Raw genomic sequence first — 23,555 nt, 5'->3', positions numbered from 1 at the left:
TGGCGCGGGGGCAAATACCCAGGACCCTGACCACATTGATGTGGTCCAAGCTTCCCATTGCTGTCATGTGCTGCACGGAACATTAAAGTTAAAATCTCTGTCAAATGATTCACTGTGAGAGCAGTGAATCACTGCACGGAACATTAAAGTTAAAATCTCAGTCAAATTATTCACTGTGAGAGCAGTTACAGAGTTTTTCTATTAAATATAATGTTATTAGTATAACTGTAACATCAGTAGGAATCATTATTGGTTTTTCCTCCGATAATGAAAACCTGATAACACAATGCCTGGGTTTGGCCAAATTTAGCCAAGTGTCCTAAAAATAGTTTTGAGGGAAAATGGCTGTATATGAAAGTGAAAGTCACTAGATGGCAGCATTGCAGCTCATTTACTAATCAAGAGATTATAGGCAGAATTATCATCATATCTGATATGAGGAAAAAGTTAATCCCAGACATGTGAGAGTAAACCACGTAAAGGAAATAAATACTTAAAGAAATATTTTTTCATTTACTGTAACATAACAACTATAGGCCAGACTCTTTTAGCCTGGGGTATTTTTTGTGTGTTTTTCTTACATCTGTGACATCATAGAATGTCTGCCGCCCAGTGCGATCGTTAACCGTCTTAATGGCCACAGGAAGCTTCACTGTATCACCCTCAGGAATCCAAATACCCTACAAAGTAGAGGAAGGAGTCGTGAATGACCTGCCAGGGACACATCAACCTTGTATGGCCAACTGCAGTAAAATGAAGTACCTTATGTACTGTCCCAAATACTCCGTTACCCAGCAGTTTCAGCTTACGCAGCTCGGTGGGTTTCAGGATCCGAACGAAGACTTTGGCTCCCTTCTCTCCGGGCTCCAAAGGCTCGAAACTCTGTGGTCCAATAGAGGTTTCATTAACAAACGACACATGGCAGAATAACGACGCCTTAGTTTGAGACTCACACCGACCTCGCCACTCTCCATGTATCTCCTCATAGCACGCTTGCGGCGAATGGCGATTCCTCTGCGGTACAGGACGGTCAACACAAAGACGGAGAAGGAGGCAAAGATGAGGGCGATGACTCCCAGAGTGATAAACGTGGTCTGTTGTCTAGGTGGGAAGAAACAGACGTTAAAATCTGCAGCTTTTTTTTTTTCACTCCAATGTGAATGTGTCAGGATATGAGGAGACGTACCCAGAAATAAACCGCGAAGGATCCACGCAGTCTTTTACTCTTGGGCCGTAGCACCTGAATAGTGAACACAGGAAATGTCAGCTGTAAGTAGAAGAAATGAGCAAGAATACAAGGACTTCTGTGATTCTTATTCTTTGTCAGTTCATTTTAAATGTTTATAAATTGGACATAATGTGTTTTGCGTGAATTCAGCGACTGGTATTTTTTTTTTTTTTTACCATCTGCCATCGCCCTCTTTGTTCTTACCCCTGGGTACAGTTGATGTGGCACGGTTCACAGTGGCCTTGTTTATTGTGGAATTTAAAGATGACGCCCTCTCCTCCCATCACACCCTCAGGACACGAGGAGACACAGTGTGGACCGTCCTGTAAGTTGGCACACGCTACACACTCATCTGCTCCCTGAAAAACAAGGCGGCAGATGTTGGTTCACACAGATGCCCCTAAACAAGCCACCACTGGGTGGCAGTAGTATCAGCCCTACAGGTATCACAGCAGATTCTCAAACTTGAAGAACTCGCTCGGTTCGTGCAGTTCAAATATGAACGTGTAGCAGCAGTCATTATGGGAGAACGTACCGGGCCGGTGCAGGTCTCCTTCCCCTTCTGGACCTTACACTCTGGGTGACAGGGCAAACACTCTCCTGATTGTGAAGCAAACTCACGCCTCTCCCTGTAATCAGGACAGAAAGTCTTGTCACCTCTGACCGCATTATCTGAAAACAGGGCTTAGCGACAGCAAAAACACAATTCAATAGGAACAAAGGAGGTGTCAATCATTCCCAACCGCATTTTCACTCAGTTATACTTCCTAAAAAATGAAACAGATATTCAACAAAAATAACTGCAGTTGAGTTTAGGCTAACAAAATTAACGGCCCACAGACCCGCTACATCTAGCCTGTGTTGATGTTGATAATAATACAATTTTGCGCTCAAGGAAATTTAATTTAATTTAAATTCATTTTCTATTTTTTGTTTAACCAATAAAATCCTTAGTCATTTAAAAATGAGAAAATAAAAAAACTACTTTTTTTGGAAGCTTTGTTAAACTGACTGAACCAAAGCTAATGCTAACCAAAGCTAACATGTTTTCATAAACATATGAGCTCACGAGCTCATATTTCCAATAGTTAAATCAGAAGATGTGAACATAAAAATGTATGTAACAAAAATATTTTTTATTATACTTAATATTTTGTGTCTGTGTATTTACATCATTTAATGTTGAATATGTTGAATGAACAAGGTCTGTCAGTATGTGTAGAAAGTCTAGAAAGTTTCCCAAACCTCTTTTTTCTATTATTAATGTTAACATCTAGCCTGTGTTGATGTTGATAATTATATAGTTTTGCGCTCAAGGAAATTTAGTAAAATTCATTTTCTATTTTTTTTAAATTTTAACCAATAAAATCCTTAGTCATTTAAAAATGAGAAAATAAAAAAACTACTTTTTTTGGAAGCTTTGTTAAACTGACTGAACCAAAGCTAACGCTAACCAAAGCTGTTGTTCCAATGTTCACAAGTTCATATTTCCGATCGTTAAATCAAAAGTTAAATAATTTTGATGACCAAAAAAATGATGGTCCACAAACATGTTTGGATATATTTAGATATAAGTACTTTTCTGTAAATATAGTTTCTATTTCTATTAGTATGAATTCTATGGTTTGTATTTATAGAAAACTACCTGTAAAGATATTCAAACATGTATCTAGAATACTTTTACTGTATCTGTATTCCTCTGTAAACTCTAATATGAAGACAGTGTTTGAACATGAAAAAAAATGTATGTAACAAAAATATTTTTATTATACTTAATATTTTGTGTTTGTGTATTTACAACCTTTAATGTTGAATATGTTGAATGAGCAAGGTCTGCCAGTATGTGTACTGTTCTCGGTTGTTTTGTGAAAACTGACCCAGTCAGGAACATGCAGTCTGAAACACATGTTCCTCCTCTGTCGTATTTCTGGCAGGACAGGCACTGGTCCGGCCCAGGACCCCAGCAGCCTTCAGAGGAGCAGAGGGGGTCACACACGTGGCCCTCGCTCACTGTAGAAACAAACGTGCTGTTTCATCATCAGTTCAACACAGACATGACGGTGTGATCACGGCAGCAGACCCCACTCACCACACTCTTCTTTTTGTTGGTTCTCTTTAATTTCAATTAGCTTCTGACGTCGTTGTTGCCGCGAGCTACCGCTAACGATGCGCGTCCAGTTGATGGTGTCGGAATAACACAGGTTTTTGTTTTCTGTGATGTAGATTCCACCATCATTTATTCTTTTCAGAGAGCGTAACCCCAGAGAGGTCACGGAGGGGAGCTTCATCACCAGGAGAGAGTAAGTCCTGCAGAAACAAATACATTTTGTTGGAGAAGAACTTACCAGCTACATTGAAGCTACATGCTACATGCTACGTCCACGTGAGCAGGAAGTGAGTGATTGCTGTGAACCACCTAAGGTTTCCAGTTTCCATTTACCAACAAATTAAATGGAGAAACAACACCATGAACACATGGCCCGTGAATAACCCTCAATGAAATTTGGTTAAAAAAGTGATTGAATGTAATGAAAACATTTTTTCATAAAGTTCATGCACTTGAATTTTATGTTTTTTAACTTAATCATTGTACAAAACTAAATAAAAAGTTGGAAGAAGAGTCAAGAAAACCCTGATGCAGAAACCCATCATAGAATCTTATTAAAATCCTCCACCAAATCAAAGACAGGTAAGAGATTTTCTTTTTTTCTTTTTTCTTTTTTTAACTGTACCTTCGGTGTCTTCCTCTAAATGATGCAAAAAGGCAAATAAAAAATACACAAATAAATGATGCAAAAAGGCAAATAAAAAAATACAAGACACAAAAACACAATGAGATTCACGCCGGTCACAGTGCAGTCTGCTTAGTACAAAATAAACCAACAACTTGATTTAAAAAAAAAAAATTCTAATTCAACAACACATTGTTAGGACAAAGGAAAACAAACACCTGAAAAGGTTTCTGCCTTGTATTGTTTTGAGGTTTGAGAAGACGGACAGGTCTGTCATGTTCTCAGGCCACGACTGGATACACAGGAAGTCTGACAATAAAAAAACAAACTGTGTTTACCAGCTCTGACCCAGACAACACACACACACACACACACACACACACACACAACAGTGTTAAATGACATATTTTACTGGTACTACACACACCTGTAATCTCCTGCACCGTGTTGAATATTTTCAGTTTTTCCGGATCAAGTGCTGGGACACCATTGTACTGATCACTTTGAACAAGGAAAAAACAAAAAGTAAATTACATCCATTACACACAGCCGGGTGCCTGAAGTGCTGCTGTGGGAGTCGGAGCGTGGTTTACCCAGTGATCCCAGTCACCAGGAAGTGCAGGCTGCCCTGGATCTTTGTGCAGTTTATGAAACTGTCGATATTAGAAGCATCAACGGTTTCTCTGGTTGGACTTCCTGTACCTTCGCAAACTGGAGAAAAAAAAACATCGTGGAAATGAGCAGTGCCTTATTTTAGCTTTAAAATATCCTCTGATTTCTTCCTACATTGAAACGACGTCTACCTTTTGGACACAGGCCTCCACACGGCTCACAACTTTTCACTCCATTCTTCTCCACTTCGAGTTTATCCGACGGGCAGTTGCTGACACACGAGCTGTCGTCCACCACGAAATTTGCTGAAGGGATGAAAAATGGCGTCAACTAAGTCATTACAACAAATGAGCCGACGCATGATTTTTGGATCGTTTTTGTGTGTTTTTGAGATTGTGGGTCACGGACGTATTTGTGGCCCCCGTTATTTCCAGATTGGAAGATAACACTTAGCCCGGTATCACATTGAGTTGCATTAATTTCTCTGCGTACTGCAGCTTAAAAAAACAAACAAAAAACAAAAAAAATACAACTGTAAATTGCTTTAACTGAACAGTTTCAGTCGACCAGGTCATTGTTGTTACATTCAAATCACCGTGTCTTGTATTACTGTATGTCAATGGGATTTTTTGTCAAGTGAAAAGGCATCATGGACCATTGAGTTCTAACTGTAAAACTCGGTGGTGGTGATAGTGCATCCTAGAGGCCACTCACTGAAAAACCATAAAAACTCAATGGTATGGTAAAGTAATTCTAGTAGAGTATTGCTGTGGTTCATAAACTGTGACTCACTGGGGCACTGATGCACACAGATGGACCCATATTGGTACTTGGCATTAGGGTTGGGCTCCAGTCTAAACGTCTGCTTGTTGTAGATGAGTGTCTGAGGACACTGTGGAACACAAGAGCCTGAGTTGTTGAAGTTCCTGCAGGCCTGCAAAAAAAAAACAACAAAAAAAACAACAGAATATTTAAAATAATAATTCAGTGATTTTCTCTCAATTGTCCTATACAGTAGTCCTCAAACTATGGTGCGTGCGTCACTGGTGGTACAAGGGCCCCCTCTATGGGTACATTAGGGAATCTGATGTTTTGTTTTGTAGTTTAAAAAACAAATTAATGCCAGTTTTATGTGTGGATACGAACAAACACATTTTGCAGTACACTGCGTTGTACCCGTGGTACTCTTGAGAACCACTAGGGTGAGTGAAGCAGCAGACTCACAAAGCAGTCCGTGTCCAGGGGTCCAGTGCAGCCTCCGGCACACTCGATGTGACAACACTCACTGGGGTTCCTACCAAAACATCTGCCGTTGCACTGGGGGGCGCACACAGACTTTGTCACTGAAAGAAAACAGACGAGAAACAGACTTTGTCACAGCATCCAATCAGCTGAGCCGTAGCTTCATTATCAGGAGTCGTCTTCTAAAACTCACAGATCTGACAGCTGTCCTTTCCTGGACCCCAACATGGCACATCTCCACACTCCTCGTCACACAGCCCTGGAACAGTTATTCACAATATGTGTCAATAAAGATGAATAGACTTTGAAGCAAACAAGTGACTTCTTCTTTGATACCTATGGATTTTTTCTTAAAAAATATTCCCATGATGGATGATGTTACGTTCACATATGCACTTCTGCTCTCTGTGTTTGTTGACATTTTTCCTCTAAATTGGATCCTATTTTTAAATAAATGTGTTTAATGTATCTTTTTAAAAACACCTGATAAACAGGAGAATGAGACAAACTACCAACATGGACTATAAACCGGGTCAAGTAATTAATAACAATAATTTGAACTTCGTTGATCCCACACTTGGGAAATTCTTGTTATTAAAGTGTTATCAGCAGATCAGCTGCAACAGGCTGACCTCTAGGAGGCGCCAAGTCGTGGATCCTCTAGAAACGGGAATGCTCACTGTTCTGAGGCAGGGAAGCTAACGGCGACTAAAGGAACCACGTGTCCATTCACTCAGGCTTTAGTGAAGTAATATTCAGATACTTTTTCAATGGAAAATGACAATTTTCAAACGGTTCAAAGACGGCCCAGTGTGACCCACTGATAAAGCTGTTCCTGCACTGACTCTTTAGGAGTGGGTTCAATGGGATCAGTTTGGAAACATTAGGTTAAATTATCTGTCCTTATAATTGATGAACTGAAACTTTCTGAAGAATGACTTTTTTTGAATGTGTCCCTCTTCTTTGGGACTGTCCACAGTCCACTGAACTCACTCGTGGGCCCGTTGTCCTCGATCTCAATAGGAGCCGTTTCCTCCCTGACAATGTCCCGCCAGTTCACCTGTGGAGCGTAGCTCAGGTTCCTGTTCCGCATGAGCTTCACTCCTCCCTTCACGATCTCTGTGGGAGGGACGCACATATGCAGATGGAGAAAAGGACAATTAACGAGGCATGTCCACACAGGCCCACCGTGACTCACTGTTTACTACAGCTCCCACAAACGACTGTCACAGTGGCAGTTAGGAGCTGAGCTTATCAGACATTCCTGGGGCTTCACATCACGGTGACTACACACATCCTGTCACTCATGACTGCTACGTTGGAAGTGTCGTGGGTGGACGCCAGATCCAGGAATTGCGTCTAACATGAGACCTTATCTGGCCTCCCACGTGTTAAACACACACACACAGTGGTCTGATGTTCAGTGTGTACCTGTGAGGTGTGTCAGGCCCAGTTCTTGGAGGCCGTACTGGCCCTCCTTCTGGTAGTTGATCATCACAGCCAAAGCGTATTGGCCCTGGTACAGTGTGGAGCCTCTGATGATGCGTAGCTGGTCCAAAGGAAGACGGCTGAACTCATTGATGGCACACAAGACGTAGCCCGTCACCTCCCTGATAGACTGTGGAGTTCAAAAGAAGAGATAAATGTTCACCACGTAGATACAGAGCAACAAAAACAAAAAAACTAAAAATGCACCACGTAGATACAGAGCAACAAAAACGAAAAAACTAAAAAATAATGTTTTTTTTTACTATTATGGACTCAGTTCTCATGAATAAATAAAAGACTAGTTGCTTCGGGGTTTTTTTTCTTCTTTTTACTTTTATAACATTTTACTTCTGGCAAAATAATTAACAATATATATCTTTAGAAAATTAAGTAATTGTTTAGACCTGGGGTCACCAGGTAGCCCCCCCCCCAACTCACCCGAACTATCTAAGGTGCCTACAACAGTATGTTCTAGAAATAAAACTAGTCAACAAGAGGGTCCAAAACTGTACTGTTACTGTGTGTTGTTTGGGAATATATTATATTTCTAAACTTTTTAAAACACTTTTCAGATTTAGATTATTTAAAAATACAGGTTAAAAAACAGCAGTAGGCATGTGTTTTTCATAAAGATGTTAGTCATCACGACTGCGGTGGTGATGATTAATAAAGACGAGGACATGGAGGACATTTGTCTGTCAGACAGTTACATGATCTGCAGTAAACAGTGACAACAGCTTTGTCTTGGATTTCTTTTTTTCTTTCCTGTCTGGACTGGTTACCAGTTCTCACAGACACACATGCTGTTGTTCTCTGACACCCATGTTGTTGTTCTCCATCTGTGACGCCACAGTGTGGCCAAAGCTTCACCTGCAGGAAGGAGAAGTCTCTGGTGTGCTCCATCATGGAGATCTCCAGGTTTCCCATCACGATCTCACAGCCCGTGTACCTGTCCTTCATCAGGTTGAACTGGTTCTCCGCCGACCCTGTCGTACTCAGGCTGTTTTGGGTGCCGTCGCAAAAGGTCACTGTAGGAATTAAACAAAAAATATATAAATATATAGACATTACAGACACACGATAAAACATTTCTAAAAACGTTTCTGAGCCCAACATCAAAACTGAGCCACGTTGACTGTGCTGCTGCTGTGACTCCTTCTCTTTGTCTACTTAAAAAAAAAAAGTATTTGTTTATTTATTTAGTTCATCATTTTTAGCTTAAATTGTTATATTTTGGCTAACAGTAAGATTTTTATCTTATATTTATTTATCTGCTTTCTTTTGTACGGCTATCAGGCTAAGCGCTAACCTCTTTAGCTAACTTGTCAAACTGAAATGTTTTGCTAGCCATGCTAAATTTGAGTAAAATTTAAGGCTACTTCAGCTTCTTTACTGCAATTATACAACACTACTTCCTGTAATATATATCAAAAAGTGAAACTATGGAAAAAGGTAAGCACAAAATGGAGAGAAACACAACAGCTAGCTCCACTACGGAAGCCCCGAAGGACATTTTTAACCCAGGCTGTGTTCAGGCAACTATAGAACCCAAAACCACTGTGTAAAGATGTTTTTGATAGATTTTCCAATCTTGTACTTTAGATGTTCGCAGTAATTTGAAATTGTTTTTTTATTTTCCAATCTTGTACTTTAGATGTTCACAGTAATTTGAACTTTTCACATTTATTTACCGTGAAAAGAAATTGTAGAAATATCGGCTTGAACTTTTAAATATAAAATGAGATGTGAAAGATGGATGAGCAGAGGAGACTCTCATCCATGTAACGCAAACATTTTGAAAATAAACACAGATGCCGTGTTTGTTTTTCAGGCTGCCCGTGGCTGTAGGTAACAATTGTGGAGTAAATCTGTGAAAATGATTAATGACAAACACTGTATGTTTTCACAAAGAGCGTTTTGTGCCTCACTCCACTCCGTGCTTCTGTTCTGCTCATGCAACGTCAATGAGTGCAGTGTAACAGACAGAAACAAGCCGAGGATTGTGTCCAGGGCTCATCCGTCTCTCAGACAAACATAAAAATCCTTGTTGATGATGTGTGGGAGTTCAGGCCTTCAGCGTCACTGCACAACTACTTTGTTATTCAAATGTGAGACAGACGAGCAGCAGCAGAGATTTGAACACCAGTGTTGATGTCACAAACACGTACGCACACAGAGAAAGAAAAACACATTCGGTCGATTTTTGTCCTTAACTGGTCAGTGTAAGAATCAGTCCACGCATTCATTTGTGCATCTTTTAAATCTTAAGATGATGACTGTGTTTTCACACACATCAAATGTGATGATACGGTATAATCCCTAGAGGTTTAGCCTTTACTTAAGACATAATAAATCACATTTCTACTAAATATGATTAGGTGATATTAAATATAATGCAGTTATATCATATAATAATAAGTACATGTTTGAGGCCAGTGTGACGATGAAGTTCTGCAGTAAAGCAGTAAAAGAAATCTAATAACAGACTTGCTACAGCCATGTTAGATGCTAATTAAAAAATAATAATAGTCAAGTCTAAAGTACATTTTCTATCATCCTTTTTATGGACTTGAAAGAAGATTAGATATTAATTAATATTAATATTTTATCTTTTTTGACCCTTGTGAGTAGAGGCTGAAGGACTTGGACTAAAAACCTACAAATGCTGCTCTCTCAGAGAACACAGAGTCAGATGCACCAGTGCCCAAGAGCACATGGGCATGAAAACCAGAGACAAAGTGTTTTACTGCTGAGAAACCAGAACAGGACAGTAGTTCCCCAGACTAATTTTTTTAGATCAGATAAGTAAGCCACGTGTTTTGTTTTGTGTTTGTTTTGGTCTTGTGTTCTGTTTGGGTGTGTTTTTTTATTTGTGTGAAGTTTACATACTTGTGTGTTTCTTGTTTTTCTTTTCATTCTCTGTTCACATCATTAGCACGTGTTGTTGTATACTGTTCAAATAAAGTAGTTAAACCACAGAGTAAAAACAAAAAGAAACATTGTTTGTTCCACAGAGGCACATCTGGGGATTGAACGCACGACCTTCTGTGTGTAAGGCAGATGTAGACTGCTACACTACTGAACCACCAAGAATATGGAGATGCCGGGGATTGAACCCAGGACCTCATACATGCGAAGCATGCGCTCTACCACTGAGCTACATCCCCATGCTGTCAGTAGTATCAGGTAAAAATTAAATATACGCAAATATAAAATTTGCATATAAATATACTAATTACGTCCTTAATAAGTCAGTCATCATTATCCTGTAAAGTTATTGGTTTTCTGGGTCATTTTAAATCGACCATGACGTTGTCAAGGATCATCCAGTTCGGTGGAAAATAGACAGTAAAGAATGACAGCAGATGGAGCCTAGGAGTGGACCACATGTCTTTCACTGTGCTTTACTGCTATCGTGTAACATGTTAAAATGTCAGAATTAATAATACCCAGGTGTCTGGTACTCCGGCAATAACAAATCTGTCCAGTCTTTCTAGATATTTCTGACTGTGGTGGTTTGAAAAAAACAAAAAAAAAAGTCTTGTCAGACTGTTTCACATTCTAGATCTTTCTGTTTACATTTCAAAACTGCGACACTCGGTCGGCAGCAGCTAGAAACCACGGATTTCTATTGACTTTCTGTATAAGTTGGCACTTTTCAAACTGTGACAAAATCAATAATCAATAACGTCTTTCCTTTAGTGTCAAGTCACTGGCTTTAATCCGCAGTGATTGGCTGATGAACGTGTACTTTGACTCAACTTTATCTCTCCATCCATTAGGGCACCACATACAGGACGGCTGCACGTCTTCACAGAAAGACACACATCTGCACTGGGGTTTTTTTTTTAAATAAAAACACATGAAATCAGGAAATGTGATCATGAAAAATAATTTCTAAATTTAAATGGAAAAAAAGCTTTTATCTGATTATTGACAAATCTGTCACTAAGGAATGTGTTGAACCACATTCACACGCAAGTCATTCAGTGTTTTATAATTATTAACCTCACAGGTAAGTATGTGTGCTGAGAGAGAGAGAGAGAGAGAGAGTACCCTCAGTTTGTCCTTCAGCTATAAAATCCTGATAAGAGTTCTTTTAATAGTGTTTTTCAGAACACTGGGTCTGTTCTCAACTTAGACTCTGAACTGAAACCATTAAAACACAGCTGAACGTGCACGCAGTGAATTTTTAAAAAAATATTTCATTAGAAAAGTTAGAGCTATGAAAAGAATGTGATTTCGTCAGCGGACAAAAGAACAAAACGACGTTTTTAATTGATTGATTGATTGAACTCAAACTGTGTTGTCAATAATGTTACGTCTTGGGGTAAAGTCTTTCTTTCCTTCCCTCTCATCAGTCTTACAACCTAATGTAGAAAAGTACTTAAATATAGATTTAGTTATCATTTAGACAGATATTTTTCTCATCTATTTTTTTTTTAAATCACTATCAAATGTTTTGATCCTGTCCTTCGTCCGATCAGGAGAAATAACATTTTTGACACATTTCTGTACAACACTGACGGCTGCTAATAAGAATAGAAACTTTTCATTAATTTTTTCTTGTTATTTTGTATGAGAGCTGCTCCCTGTGGTGTTAAAAGGCGACGATACCACCTTAAATCAGAAACGTACTAAATGGCGCCTCCTGTGGCAGCAAAGAATCACCATGTAAATTTCCCCATTGCAAGAAGACTAAGGAACTGAAATATTATTATTGTAATTATATTTAGAGACAAGGATCAGCTGCCCATGCTGTCTCTGTAGGTTCTATGTTGGTTCTCAGTCATCCAGGTCACTGAATCCAAAGCGGTTGGGGTCGAGGGCAACAGGAAGTTGCCTTATAGAACTGTACTGTCCACATTACACTCCCTTTCTTTGTTTTCTACAGTTCTCTTATCTCAGGGCCGTGGAGTCGACACTCACCAATGACTTGGTCTTCAATTGACTTTGACTCATTCAAATCAAACTTCTCTCTGATGTGATTTTATGAGCTGCTCGAGCGTCACGTTTGTTTGGTTTGTTTTTTTTTTAATCTGAACTCCACCTTGGTTAAAGCTGATTATCAGTGAGTGATTTGAGCTCTTGACTCTTCATACAGTTTGAAGAAACGGGAAACGGTCATAAACACCGAGCTCTTGACTCTTCATACAGTTTGAAAACGGTCATAAACACTGCTGCGATCTTTCAGCAAGCAATGGCAGTATGTATGGTATGTACTGTAGAAGGAAGACAAACCGGTACGAACACATAGTGTGTGAGAACGACAGGCGTCGTCTTCGCCGACACACAAACACAATGAACCTTCTACAACAGTGGACGCGGGAGAAGTCGACGGCCCGAGAGGCAGAGGAAAACACATAGACGATGGGCTGGGATGAAATGGGGTGGAAGGTTAGTGTGTGTGTGCGCACACACACACACTGTCGTACACACAATGGCCGTCTTTTAAAGCAGTGGAAAACAAGTGTGGAGTTGTGTTTAGAGGACTGGCAGTTTATTCTGTCTTTCTTCTCCCTTTTTATGACGTTGACCCTCATATCATATTGTTATTTAAGGAGCATCGTAAATTGAAAAATATAAAAATAAAAATGAAAACAAATAAATCAGGATCAGGTCAAAAATAGTTGAGACACAAAACGAAGCAAATAAATAAATAAATAACAAATTGTACTGTAACTTTTTGAATCGGTTCCACTTGCAATGATATTCAAATTGGTCCCAGAACTAATTATTATGACATTGTTCATAAAGTCTGTATCAAACCAGTAGCTCTTGGTATTACTAGGTGGCCTTGAAGTAGCTCTCAGTTTCAAAAAGGTCGGTGACCCCTGACCTACGGTATAGTCCATCAGGCAACATAAACACAGTTATATTGTTAAACTGTTTGTTTTTGATGGTGGGATGAAACCATCAGAGAACTTGGAGAAGACCCGTGAACTCACAGGAAGAACATGTCAAGTCCACACAGAAAGACCTGGGATGGAACCAGCGATCTGCCGGCTGTGAGGCTGGACCACTGAAGCCATTTGCTTCACTGTGTAGATTTTTCTTTTTGAATATATATTGATGAAATGATCCAACCCAACTCTTCAAGAACGACTGACACAAAGTCCAAGGGCTCTCCGCTAAAGTGATGCCTTTGTCCCAGGCACTAAAAAAAGTGTAACCTATCACATGACACAAACAAACACGACGCGGATCAAGTTCATCTGTGATTTCCTCTGGTCTGTTACCAGGGCTGCTGCACAGAAGAAGAAGAGAGAGACGCAGAAGGACAACAATGGAGGGAGGAGGAGATAAACAAGCGGCATAAAGCAGCTGAGGCGATGAGTGAAGTAAACAGAAACTTGGCACAGGGCGGACAGAGATTACTGCATACCTCACAGGTGAACACGTACACACACACTCACACACACTCACAGAAGCGACTACACATAAACCTTTTTTTTTTTTTACCTTTCTTGTAAAAAGCACAACTTCCTCCTCTTTATTAGATTCTTTAGATTCAGTTTTTGAAGAGCTAATGTTTAGCTTAGCACCATGTTGTGGCAGTGATGGAAATACATCAGTTATTAGTCACACCTGTGGTGACGAATTATCCACTCAAGCAGAACACTCTCACAATAAGAGAAATCTCACTTTTAAATACTAACACCAAAGGCTTACCACAGGAACATGAGGTTCTGTTTTTCCAAACTTGAGAGGAAAATGTCTGTTCAGGCTTCCATAGTATAGGACGATTATTGATAAACTGAAATATTGCGATATTTCCTTTCACGATACAGCAGTGTATCAATTATTTTATTATTGTAGAATCCTCTGTTTCAATTTTAACCTGTAACATCATTGTGTGTTTACTCTGATGACAGTTTTCCTACATTTAAATTGTTAAAAAAAATATATATATATTATCCTGCCTATAGCATCGCAATATATAGCAGAAAGTCATATCTCTGCACATCTATCGAGATACATATCGTATATCGTATCGCCAGATTCTTGCCAACACACACCCTGATAATGCAGGGAGTGTTGACACATCAGCAGGGATCTAAAAATGAGGAATAAAAAGTTGGAACGACTTCTTCTTCCATGAATTTTGTCGACGTGTTTATATTTTGTGTCACTCTGGAAACGTCTGCGCTGGTCAGAACATGACGCCATGTTTAAATAACAGCACAGTCACAAACAGGTCATCAGGTCACTTGAGTTGTGAACTTTTTTACAGCACAGTCAACAACACATCATGTTACATATATATTATATATATGTTACCTTTTTTAATTTTACTGTGAGGATGGTGTTCTATGTGTTATATGCCTCTCCATTCCTTCAACATAGTTTACTACAACGTAGTTTTCAATTAGTATGTTCTTATTATAATGTTTTGTGTTTTTAATTAGGTCAAGAGCAATTAAGTATTGTTTCCTCTGTGTTATTAAAGGGAAATTACAATTATTAAAATTACACAAAAATACTTCCTAATAAGGTTACTCCCCTTTTAATTAAAAAAAAACACATGTTCCATAGCAGTAATAGGTATAATATATATATATATCTGAATGAGATACAATATCAGTAATCACAAAAGGTACACGTGATTGAAAAGATTGAAAAAGATATTTACATTAGACTAAACTAAAATGACAAAAGAAATAACTTCAATAACTGGTCAGAGAGACAAACACTGCTACACTTTTATATGATGTCGAACCTGAGCAAGAAAATGAGGAAAACAAAACAAACTAAATATCACCTGTTTCTCTGTAGGTACAACCTTCACCTGATGTTGATGAGCAAACACAATTATACCTGTGATGAAATGGTTTGTGTTGATTAATGTGTGAGTGTTGGTGTCCGTATGTTTACGTGTTTCTGTCATCTGAGAATCATCTGAGAATCACAGTTTGAAATTCAATTTGTTTGTCTCAGAGTCAGGTGTGACTTTCGGGCAGGTGGGGGTCAAAGATCAGCTCTGTGTCACAAACACGTCATCATGACTATTACTCTGGACAGAGATATCAATAAAGTTGGTTCACTTCTTGACAATGCAATAAAAATATATGGTCTTCAACCTGTTGCCTGTTAAATAACAGTTTGTATTAAATGCTAAACCTTCTGTAAATAGTAATATTTTTTAAATTACTAAAATCATGGTTTATTCTGTGGCTAGGTTTTTATTTTACTTGATTTACTTAATTTAACATCCCTACAGAGAAGAGAGAGTTTAACCTTAAAAAAAAAAAAAAAAAAGGTTGTCAGTCAACAAGTAGAATGTTGAGCAACCCTGTCACAAACCTTCAAACAACTGAGACAAACAGGACACAGCACACGCACAGAATTGTGGGATAGGTGCAGGTGACTCACAGCAAACAAGCTGTGTGTGGAACAGGTTCTAGGGATGGGACAGGTGTTCTCCAACAGAACAGCAGCCACAGTGTGAGTGAGTGTGTTTGTCAGGAATACAGGTCTGGGTTCGAGTCCCTACAGGGCCAGGATGTCAGTTTGAAGCCCAGATTATTAAACATTACTAATATTACTAGTCACCAGCTCCTCGTTTCTAAATCTGTGGTTAAAATATAAAAGTGTGAATAACCGTTGGTCACGTGATTGTAGTTTAACCAAGGTAAAAAAGGAAATAAAAACAGTGTGTGTTTTTGTGTGTCCCACCTCCTTGTGTCTGAGCGATGCAGTGCTGAAGGACACACACCATCAGGACACTCAGCACCTGCTGCATCTTCATCGTCGTGACACTCATCCTCATCGTCCTTCACGTCAATCAAAACAACCAGTCCGTGTTAATGGCGCTTCAATCAAGCCGGTAAGCCGCCATATTGACGAATGAATTAGTCCTTCAGAATAGTCCTGGCTCGTGTGAGTCAGTCCCTCAAAGTCCAGGGAAATCTCGGTGTTTTTGTTTTTTTTTTTTGGCCGGAAGTCCACGGTACACTATCTTTCTGTCGATATTGTTAAAGAGAAGAGTTAAATCCCGGTTTCAGTAAAAGTTTAGCTGCTGTTTCCTCCTCTGAGTCTGAGCCCAGCTCTAACCTGACAGACCGCCCGCTCTGTCAGTGTGACAGCAATCACTACACTGCACTGATTGGAGGGTGGAGCTCAGCCAATCAGCGACTGGAGCGACTTTTGCACTGGCAGTGATTGTACTGGCAGTGTACTGACTGCACTCATACTGTAGAGCATTGTACTTTACTACACTATACTACACTACACTACACTATACTATACTATACTATACTATACTTCATAATGCTCCACTATAGCATGCTATGCTATACAATAGGATACTATACGATAAAATACTATACTATACTGTACTATATTATACTACACTATACTATACTTTTTCCACATAATCTATCTCCTGTCAGGGATGTTAATGTATAATAAACTATAAATAAAGTATGAAGTAAAAATCTTAAGTATTAAGTCAATTTAAAAAATACGTAGCTCAGGTGTCAGGACTGATCTGCCCAGACTAAAACTGCCATGTGTTTGGTTCATGTGTGGAATCAAACTCATCTCTACAGTTAGAACAGGTGAGTCATCTCCTCTGCCCACTCATCATCAAGGAACATGACTAAAACGAAAACCTAGAAAATAAAACCTAAAAATATATTTTTTTAAATCTACTATCTTTGCAGCACAACAATAAGCTTCAAATCCATCTTTTAACGATGTCTTCAGCAGAAAGACTTTGACCTGCACTTCTCCACTTGTGCTGATGCTGGAAAAGTCTCATTCTTTTATTGCAGCATGATTTTACAGCTGTACTTGGGACTGACTCCAGTGAAACACGAGGTCAAGTCGTGGAACAAGGTTCCTTGGACTGCACAACAACAGCGACTTGTTTTCTTGTACCAGACTAGGATCTGGTTTGGTTAGAAACTCATATCTGTTGTTGTCTTGTGTTTTTGTCACTCAGGCTGAGTGTCAGAGGGGGGCGAGCCAGCCGAGCAGCTCTGAAGGAACCGGCTCTGCCTGTAGGTCCAGTGTGAACACACACGTGGAGGAGAATGTCTTCTAATTACACAGAAGTAATTCACCCAGGTCCAACATGTCTCCCTGTGAAATCAGTGAAAGCAGCTCAACAATGAGGGTTAATATTCCACCTCTACCAGGAAGTCTTTCACATTATAGGACACATGTCCTTGTGCTGCCCCCAGTGGAGAAAAACACAGGGTTGTTTTTGTTACAAAATATGTTTCTTGTTAGACTCCTAATGTAAATAAATCAAAGTCAACCCAAATAAATGGAGGTCATAAAAAAGCTACTGCTTAACTTGTGTCACGGTTATTTATTTTAATGTTCTTAATATGAAACCTAAGTCAGACCCAAGGTTAATGAAGTGTGATATTAAGTGGAATCAATATTAATATTTTTTATCCTTTTATCCATTTCTACATGTTTTTCTATTATGACATTATGACACATTTAAACTGACAAATGTCTGTATTGAACAGAATCTCAGGAACAAAAAAACAAATTCCATGACGCACTCATTTCCCTGCTCTTGATTGAATACCTTGAAGGAAAGAGACACTTTTATCTCCTATCAACCACTGAGGTCATAAAACGCGGAATAATAAACCCACAACGTACGTGACTGAGCTTTAAAACGTGAATACCGCCGGTGACATAGGGTTATAACTAAATACTGCCCCCTGCTGCCAAAGCTTCTTTCACCACAGCTCGGTGCGTCCCCCGTTTCGATGTTAGTCTGATTATTAGTCTAACAGATAATGGAGTCGAGTCGCAAAAATGCAACGGTTTAAAACTAGAAAATAAATCGTATTTATTCATTTGTATTTTTTCACTAATTGCTTGTAAAAAATAAGAGGGAAATATTAGAAAATATTTCACCCTTTATGTGAATGTTGAGTTTTCTTCTCTGCAATCTTCACAAACACAGGGTCCATTCACTATAAAGAGTAAAAAGCACAGGGGTGTAATACAAGGAACGACCTCTAGTGCAATAAAACGATAAAAAATAAATTTGAATTTTTAAACAATATCCCCTCAAGTAGTAAAAGAGTAGTTTCAGAAAGCACATTATCAGTTTGATCCCTGGAGGGGGGGTTATAGTGCCCCCCACCTGAGAAATTCTGGTGAAAAGTGACCGGTCGATATGATTGACCTGAACAAAGCTGCAGCTCAAACACAGGTCATAGAGAAAATGGGTTTATTTGTAATACAGCAGGATTTTTGTTTGTCGTCCAACATCATCACATACAGATAGATGTTTCCATGCATTCAGCACTGAGCCTTATCAGGTTGTTGTTGTTGTTTTTTTTATCTTACTTGTGTAAATTTAAAGTATTGACACAACCATCAGAGGTTTGGGTTTTTTTTCACATTGATCACCACTGTTTTACACTGACAGTCTACATCGAAGGTTCTCTACAGCCTTGAACAAATCAAAGAATTTAAATATCCATCTCGTTAACGTGTAAAGGAAGAAAATGAAAATACAATCAACCTCTGCCTCATCATCTCGCCTGTGGTGCAAAACCATCCTGAATACCTCAGAAAAAACACGACTGCAAACCATAACAGATATTTGATCAATCGTCGGACTAAAACAAACCAGGTCGTCGACGGTCATGACATCATATAAGGCCACAAAACCCAGATGAAACTCACTATTAAAATGAGATGTTGAATATATAGAACCACACACTGATGGTATGATGGACAGAGTATTTGTTGAGTACGTGTGTCGTACTGAGTAGCAGTACCAATGTACGGCACACGGATATCATTTCAGTGACAAAGATCTGGTTTCTGCTGGTATCAGAAGGGACGCGGGAACTCCACTCCTGTCCAGAGGTGAGTCGGAGACCAGCGGATGAATCTGCTTAAAAACTACAACACCCACAATCCCCTCTGCTGACCCTGCTTTTTTCTTTTTTCCCTCACACAAATACACGGAGAATAACGGAGCTCACTTATCAAATAAATATCAGTCCAGTGACTTTTCAGTTTCATTCACAATATTAACATTCAGTAACACAGAGTGACAGACGGCACAAGGACCTCATAAAATACACAGAACTAGGAACTGAAGTGATGCAGATGATGTGAACACACACGATGTCAGAGCAGCAGGTTGTGGTTGTTTCCCTGGCTGACCATGAACATCACGACGTCAGTGCTGATGTCAGGACATGGAGCGCTGGACTGTGATCGTCATGCAGCTCAGAGGATGAGGAGGAGAAGCGAAGCAGCCGTGTCAGTGGTTTCTGCCGCGGTGCATTCAGGTCAGGCTGGTTAAAATGTGTTGTGCATTTTAAAATATTAAAAGTCGGGGGTTAAGGAGAAGGCTGCCGTTCGCTAACAAGCTATGGTTCAGTAAGAAGCGGCGGGATGACATGTTGTTAGTGATGAACGTCTCACTTTCACTAACACTGTAGTCACAGTAACAGAGTCGCTGACGCATTCTGATGAGCTCTGTTAAATCACAGGAAATGAAAAAAAAAACCACATACAGCACAGAGCGTCTGACAGAATGTGTTCTGAGAATGACAGCTAAAAAAAAAAAAAAAAAAATCCAAACTCAACTGTCAACCCAGTGGAGTCACGCACGTTCTTAAACTGACAAACAGTGGCACCTATGGACCGGAGGTGGAAACAGGAAAAGCAGGTAATATGTTATGACTGATCACATGATTAGTTGCTGTGTGTGTGTGGAGTAGTTAAATGTGATATACGTAGGAATCTGTTGCAGCACTATGATAAACTCTACCAGATACTGTATAAATAAAAACCAAAAATCGACCTCTGACCCTGAATCTTGCGTTGCACCTATCGAGCCAAAACCTTTGCCTAAACCCACAGTCTTACTCTGAAAACAAAAACAAGGAATGGTGGATGGAGCCAGTGGCTTTTTTTCCCCCCACTTCATCTTATTTCTTGTTCTTGAGTTGATTGGCCAGCCAATCAAGACCTTCGTACAGGCCGTCGCCACTGGTGGCGCAGGTGGCCTGGATGTACCAGTTGCGGTGACGCAGGGAGTGTAAACCCAACTTGTCTGTGATCTCTGCAGCGTTCATGGCGTTTGGTAAGTCCTGTCAGTGAGGAAGGAGGAGGTTAAAAAAAAAAGACGGTGGATTTTAACCTGAACTATGGTAAATAGTTTGACTCCGTTTTCCCAAAGAAGTGAAATTAAAGAGGGATTTCTTCCCAGGATTGAAATTGATAGAAATCAACAGCTTTAAATGGCAACTCTTCCCAGGATTGAAATTGATAGAAATCAGCAGTTTTAAATGAGAAGTGACATCATGAATTAGAGAAGTAGTATCAGGAGTAACAGTTCTACTGGGGAATCATTATATTATTAAAATCATTACTAATACAAGTTGAAGACTTATCAATTCATTTTTCAAATTTCAAATTTTAGTTTAGTTTTCAAAATTATTAAATATGTCAAGGTTTAATTCGACCACAACGGAGGGGCTTCAAATGGCAGCCCGAGGCCCACATGTGGCCCAGAGACACCCTCAGACGGCCCAGTCTCTGGTTATTTGACAAACGGAGGGAGACACTGAGAGAATAACAATTGCAATATTTACAGTAGCACAGACTTCAGATGTAACACTCTCCGTAGCCTAGCAACATGCTACTCACTCTGAACTGGATGTCTCAGCATTATAAGCTGAATGAATTTGTTTTTTTCCCGACCTCAAAAACCTAAACTTCACCTCAAATACCATGTGTTTTTTTTATTGAGTTGTTGATTGTTGGTGTGGAGAGATGCTTCACCTGTTTGTTAGCAAACACCAGCAGGACCGCATCCCTCAGCTCGTCCTCAGCCAGCATCCTCATCAGCTCCTCTCTCGCCTCATTCACACGCTCTCTGTCGTTACTGTCCACCACAAAGATCAGACCTGTCGCAACGAGGAGAACACGGTGACTCTAATGTCTAAAAAAATGTAAATTTGTCTTTGTTTTTCTCATAAACAACTGATTAACTCGTCTCACCCTGTGTGTTTTGAAAATAGTGTCTCCACAGGGGACGGATCTTGTCCTGCCCACCCACGTCCCACACGGTGAAGCTGATGTTCTTGTACTCCACCGTCTCCACGTTGAACCCTAGACACACGAGTAAGGTCACAGCACACACTCTCATTGTCAGGCATGAGTGTTTGACAGCCCACGAACCTACCGATGGTCGGGATGGTGGTGACGATTTCACCCAGCTTCAGCTTGTAGAGGATCGTCGTTTTCCCCGCGGCGTCCAGCCCCACCATCAAGATCCTCATCTCCTTCTTTCCTATGAGGCTTTTCAGCAAATTCCCAAAAATATTCCCCATGATTGTGATCCTGCAGCTTCAGCAGTGATGCAAGACAGGGATCTCAGTGGGCGAACGGAGGCAAAACCCTAGAGAAAAGCTGGAGGAAACGGTTCAAATAATATGATAACCTGTGTTAATACATAGTGAATGGTAATCTTAACAGGTAGAGCTCTGTTATATCAGATATACAAAAAAAAAACATTAGGGTTTCTGTTTGATCAAGACCACTTTGATCCTTTAAAGTGAAGGCTCACTTGGCTTTGGCCTGGTTTGCGTACATCACGAAACGTTATGGGCATTAATTAAATACTCACGAAAAGTTATGGGCATTAATTAAATTATTGGGATTATATTGGGATTAATCCATAACCAAGTAAAAAGGGCAAGAAAAGCATTTTGTGTTTTTTAAATTAACATGTTTTTGCCTGAAACTCATTGCAAAATCCGTTGGGACAGAGACAAAGGAACACTGATAAGACTGTAAAAACAAAACGCTGTGAAGTTCTTGAGTTACTGGTAAACTGAAGGTAGCTTTAAGGTGTCCAAACGAGGTGTAAAAGGAGCATCCTCCAAAGGCTCTGTATTTGCAGTAGTCGGGACTCGCCACTTTTCACACAACTTTGCATGAAGTAAAAACAGGATGTGATCCAGTCGTGGACTCACCTAAATTTTAAGAATGTGTTTGTTCAAATAATTGATGGACACAAATCTGAGAGCGTAGCCGAATCCCAGATTTCACATTTTTATTGCATTTTTTTTATACCAACTCTTTCATTCTTGTCACGTTGACCGTCATGTCGTCAGACTACACGTGCAGATATCTCTCCCACACATCTCTGTACCTGCCTGAATAATGTTACACAACAGATCCGTCTCTCCTCTTCATGCTGTTTCAAACACATGCTAACTGCCTACAGTTATTACAACAGAGAGAGAGAGTGAATGAGTTTCTGTGCCATGACTTCAGGCTACAACACAATCTGTTCTTTTTTTTATTTTTTTCCTCCTTCAAATGTTTAACTGAAACGATGCCAAGCCCTTAAAACACCGGCAGAAACGTCCTACATACCAGTCCTGCATCATAAACATGTTCAGACTCTGGTTCAACACAAAGACAGAACACACACATCACATTTACCCAATAGTCCAGATTGACAATTCATGATGTTATATTACCTAATAGCCTGTTGTAATTCAATTTTTCATTCAGAAGAAGCCACTCTTAATTAAAGAAACGCTAAGTAATCAAAGGTCACTGAGCAGACATTAACGTCTTAGACTTAGAGATTTCTACTGTCTACATTTTATAGTATTTTTTAGGTGGTTACAGGACAAATGTTTTTTTGTTTTTTTTCCATCCTGGGCTGAAAAATATTGTCAAAATTACAGCCAATAACTACAAGATTTTTTTTTAAGGCTTACTTTATCTCACAACTTCACGTGAGCTCCAGAACAATTGATAATGTTAAACATAATGCTTGTCAATTTAAAAAAAACTTTTGCTAATTCAAATATCATATTTATAATAAAAACAACAACTCGTTTTTTTTGGTGCATGAGCTGAGGTTGATCCTTATATCACACTTTCCGCACTAAAAAAAAAACTAGTTTCGCTGTATTGCGATTAAAATCTTATTTCACTACATGATGAAAGGTATTTATGGCGATACGCGATAATATTGTATTCTGTCCCATCTCTACGGACACGAACATCAGCCCTGTCCATGGTGCTGAAGAGAAGGAACCAGAGTCAGTTCCTGACTCCAGCTCCTTCAACAGCCATCGATCTACTCAGGTATGTCTCCGTTCAAGTGTGAATGTAATCAGCCAGGAGGGCCTCGGAATGTCGGTCTTGAATGCTCAATTAGCCCCGGTTGAATTACGTTAGCTGCGGTTGCTACCGTAAGTAACGACGCCGCTAACCTGCCATATTCTTAG

General features: G+C 39.6%; 2 protein-coding genes, 1 long non-coding RNA gene and 1 other non-coding gene across 5 annotated transcripts in view; 1 reads left to right on the top strand and 3 right to left on the bottom strand.

Annotated features, from left to right (window-relative positions):
• LOC103385945 (receptor tyrosine-protein kinase erbB-3-like) overlaps positions 1–16,438 on the bottom strand; it is a 21,623-nt gene extending 5,185 nt beyond the window's left edge. The window contains exons 1-20 of the mRNA XM_017036670.2: positions 15,979–16,438; positions 8,173–8,330; positions 7,246–7,432; positions 6,808–6,933; positions 6,008–6,073; positions 5,797–5,915; positions 5,365–5,506; positions 4,764–4,877; positions 4,554–4,671; positions 4,388–4,461; positions 4,179–4,269; positions 3,961–3,975; positions 3,318–3,535; positions 3,106–3,238; positions 1,764–1,857; positions 1,433–1,587; positions 1,187–1,240; positions 960–1,101; positions 763–882; positions 582–680 (exon numbers count right to left, since the gene is read on the bottom strand). Coding sequence (XP_016892159.1) covers positions 582–680; positions 763–882; positions 960–1,101; positions 1,187–1,240; positions 1,433–1,587; positions 1,764–1,857; positions 3,106–3,238; positions 3,318–3,535; positions 3,961–3,975; positions 4,179–4,269; positions 4,388–4,461; positions 4,554–4,671; positions 4,764–4,877; positions 5,365–5,506; positions 5,797–5,915; positions 6,008–6,073; positions 6,808–6,933; positions 7,246–7,432; positions 8,173–8,330; positions 15,979–16,072 — 2,319 coding nt within the window. The 5' untranslated portion in view covers positions 16,073–16,438. The remainder of the gene's footprint in view (positions 1–581; positions 681–762; positions 883–959; positions 1,102–1,186; positions 1,241–1,432; positions 1,588–1,763; positions 1,858–3,105; positions 3,239–3,317; positions 3,536–3,960; positions 3,976–4,178; positions 4,270–4,387; positions 4,462–4,553; positions 4,672–4,763; positions 4,878–5,364; positions 5,507–5,796; positions 5,916–6,007; positions 6,074–6,807; positions 6,934–7,245; positions 7,433–8,172; positions 8,331–15,978) is intronic.
• On the bottom strand, positions 10,398–10,469 carry trnaa-cgc (transfer RNA alanine (anticodon CGC)). The gene has a single exon. It is a non-coding gene; the product is annotated as a tRNA-Ala (tRNA).
• LOC112487719 (uncharacterized) lies at positions 13,061–17,592 on the top strand. Its single transcript, XR_003051066.1, has 2 exons — positions 13,061–13,694; positions 17,249–17,592. It is a non-coding gene; the product is annotated as an uncharacterized LOC112487719 (long non-coding RNA).
• An 896-nt stretch (positions 17,593–18,488) lies between these two features.
• The window catches only part of LOC103385944 (ADP-ribosylation factor 3), a 5,500-nt gene continuing 433 nt past the window's right edge, over positions 18,489–23,555 (bottom strand). The window contains exons 1-4 of one of the 2 annotated variants that reach the window (XM_025059960.1): positions 21,488–21,635; positions 21,304–21,414; positions 21,085–21,209; positions 18,489–20,390 (exon numbers count right to left, since the gene is read on the bottom strand). In XM_025059960.1, the coding sequence (XP_024915728.1) occupies positions 20,229–20,390; positions 21,085–21,209; positions 21,304–21,414; positions 21,488–21,635 (546 nt within the window). In that variant the 3' untranslated portion in view covers positions 18,489–20,228. Of the gene's footprint in view, positions 20,391–21,084; positions 21,210–21,303; positions 21,415–21,487; positions 21,715–23,555 lie in introns of those variants that run through there. The other variant, XM_008319980.3, reaches the window with a different exon arrangement.

The sequence above is a fragment of the Cynoglossus semilaevis genome, chromosome 11, assembly GCF_000523025.1.
Source record: "Cynoglossus semilaevis isolate Cse_v1.0 chromosome 11, Cse_v1.0, whole genome shotgun sequence".
Lineage (NCBI taxonomy): Eukaryota > Metazoa > Chordata > Actinopteri > Pleuronectiformes > Cynoglossidae > Cynoglossus > Cynoglossus semilaevis.
Note: the sequence above shows the minus strand (reverse complement) of the source record. Positions and strands in the feature narration are given on the sequence as shown.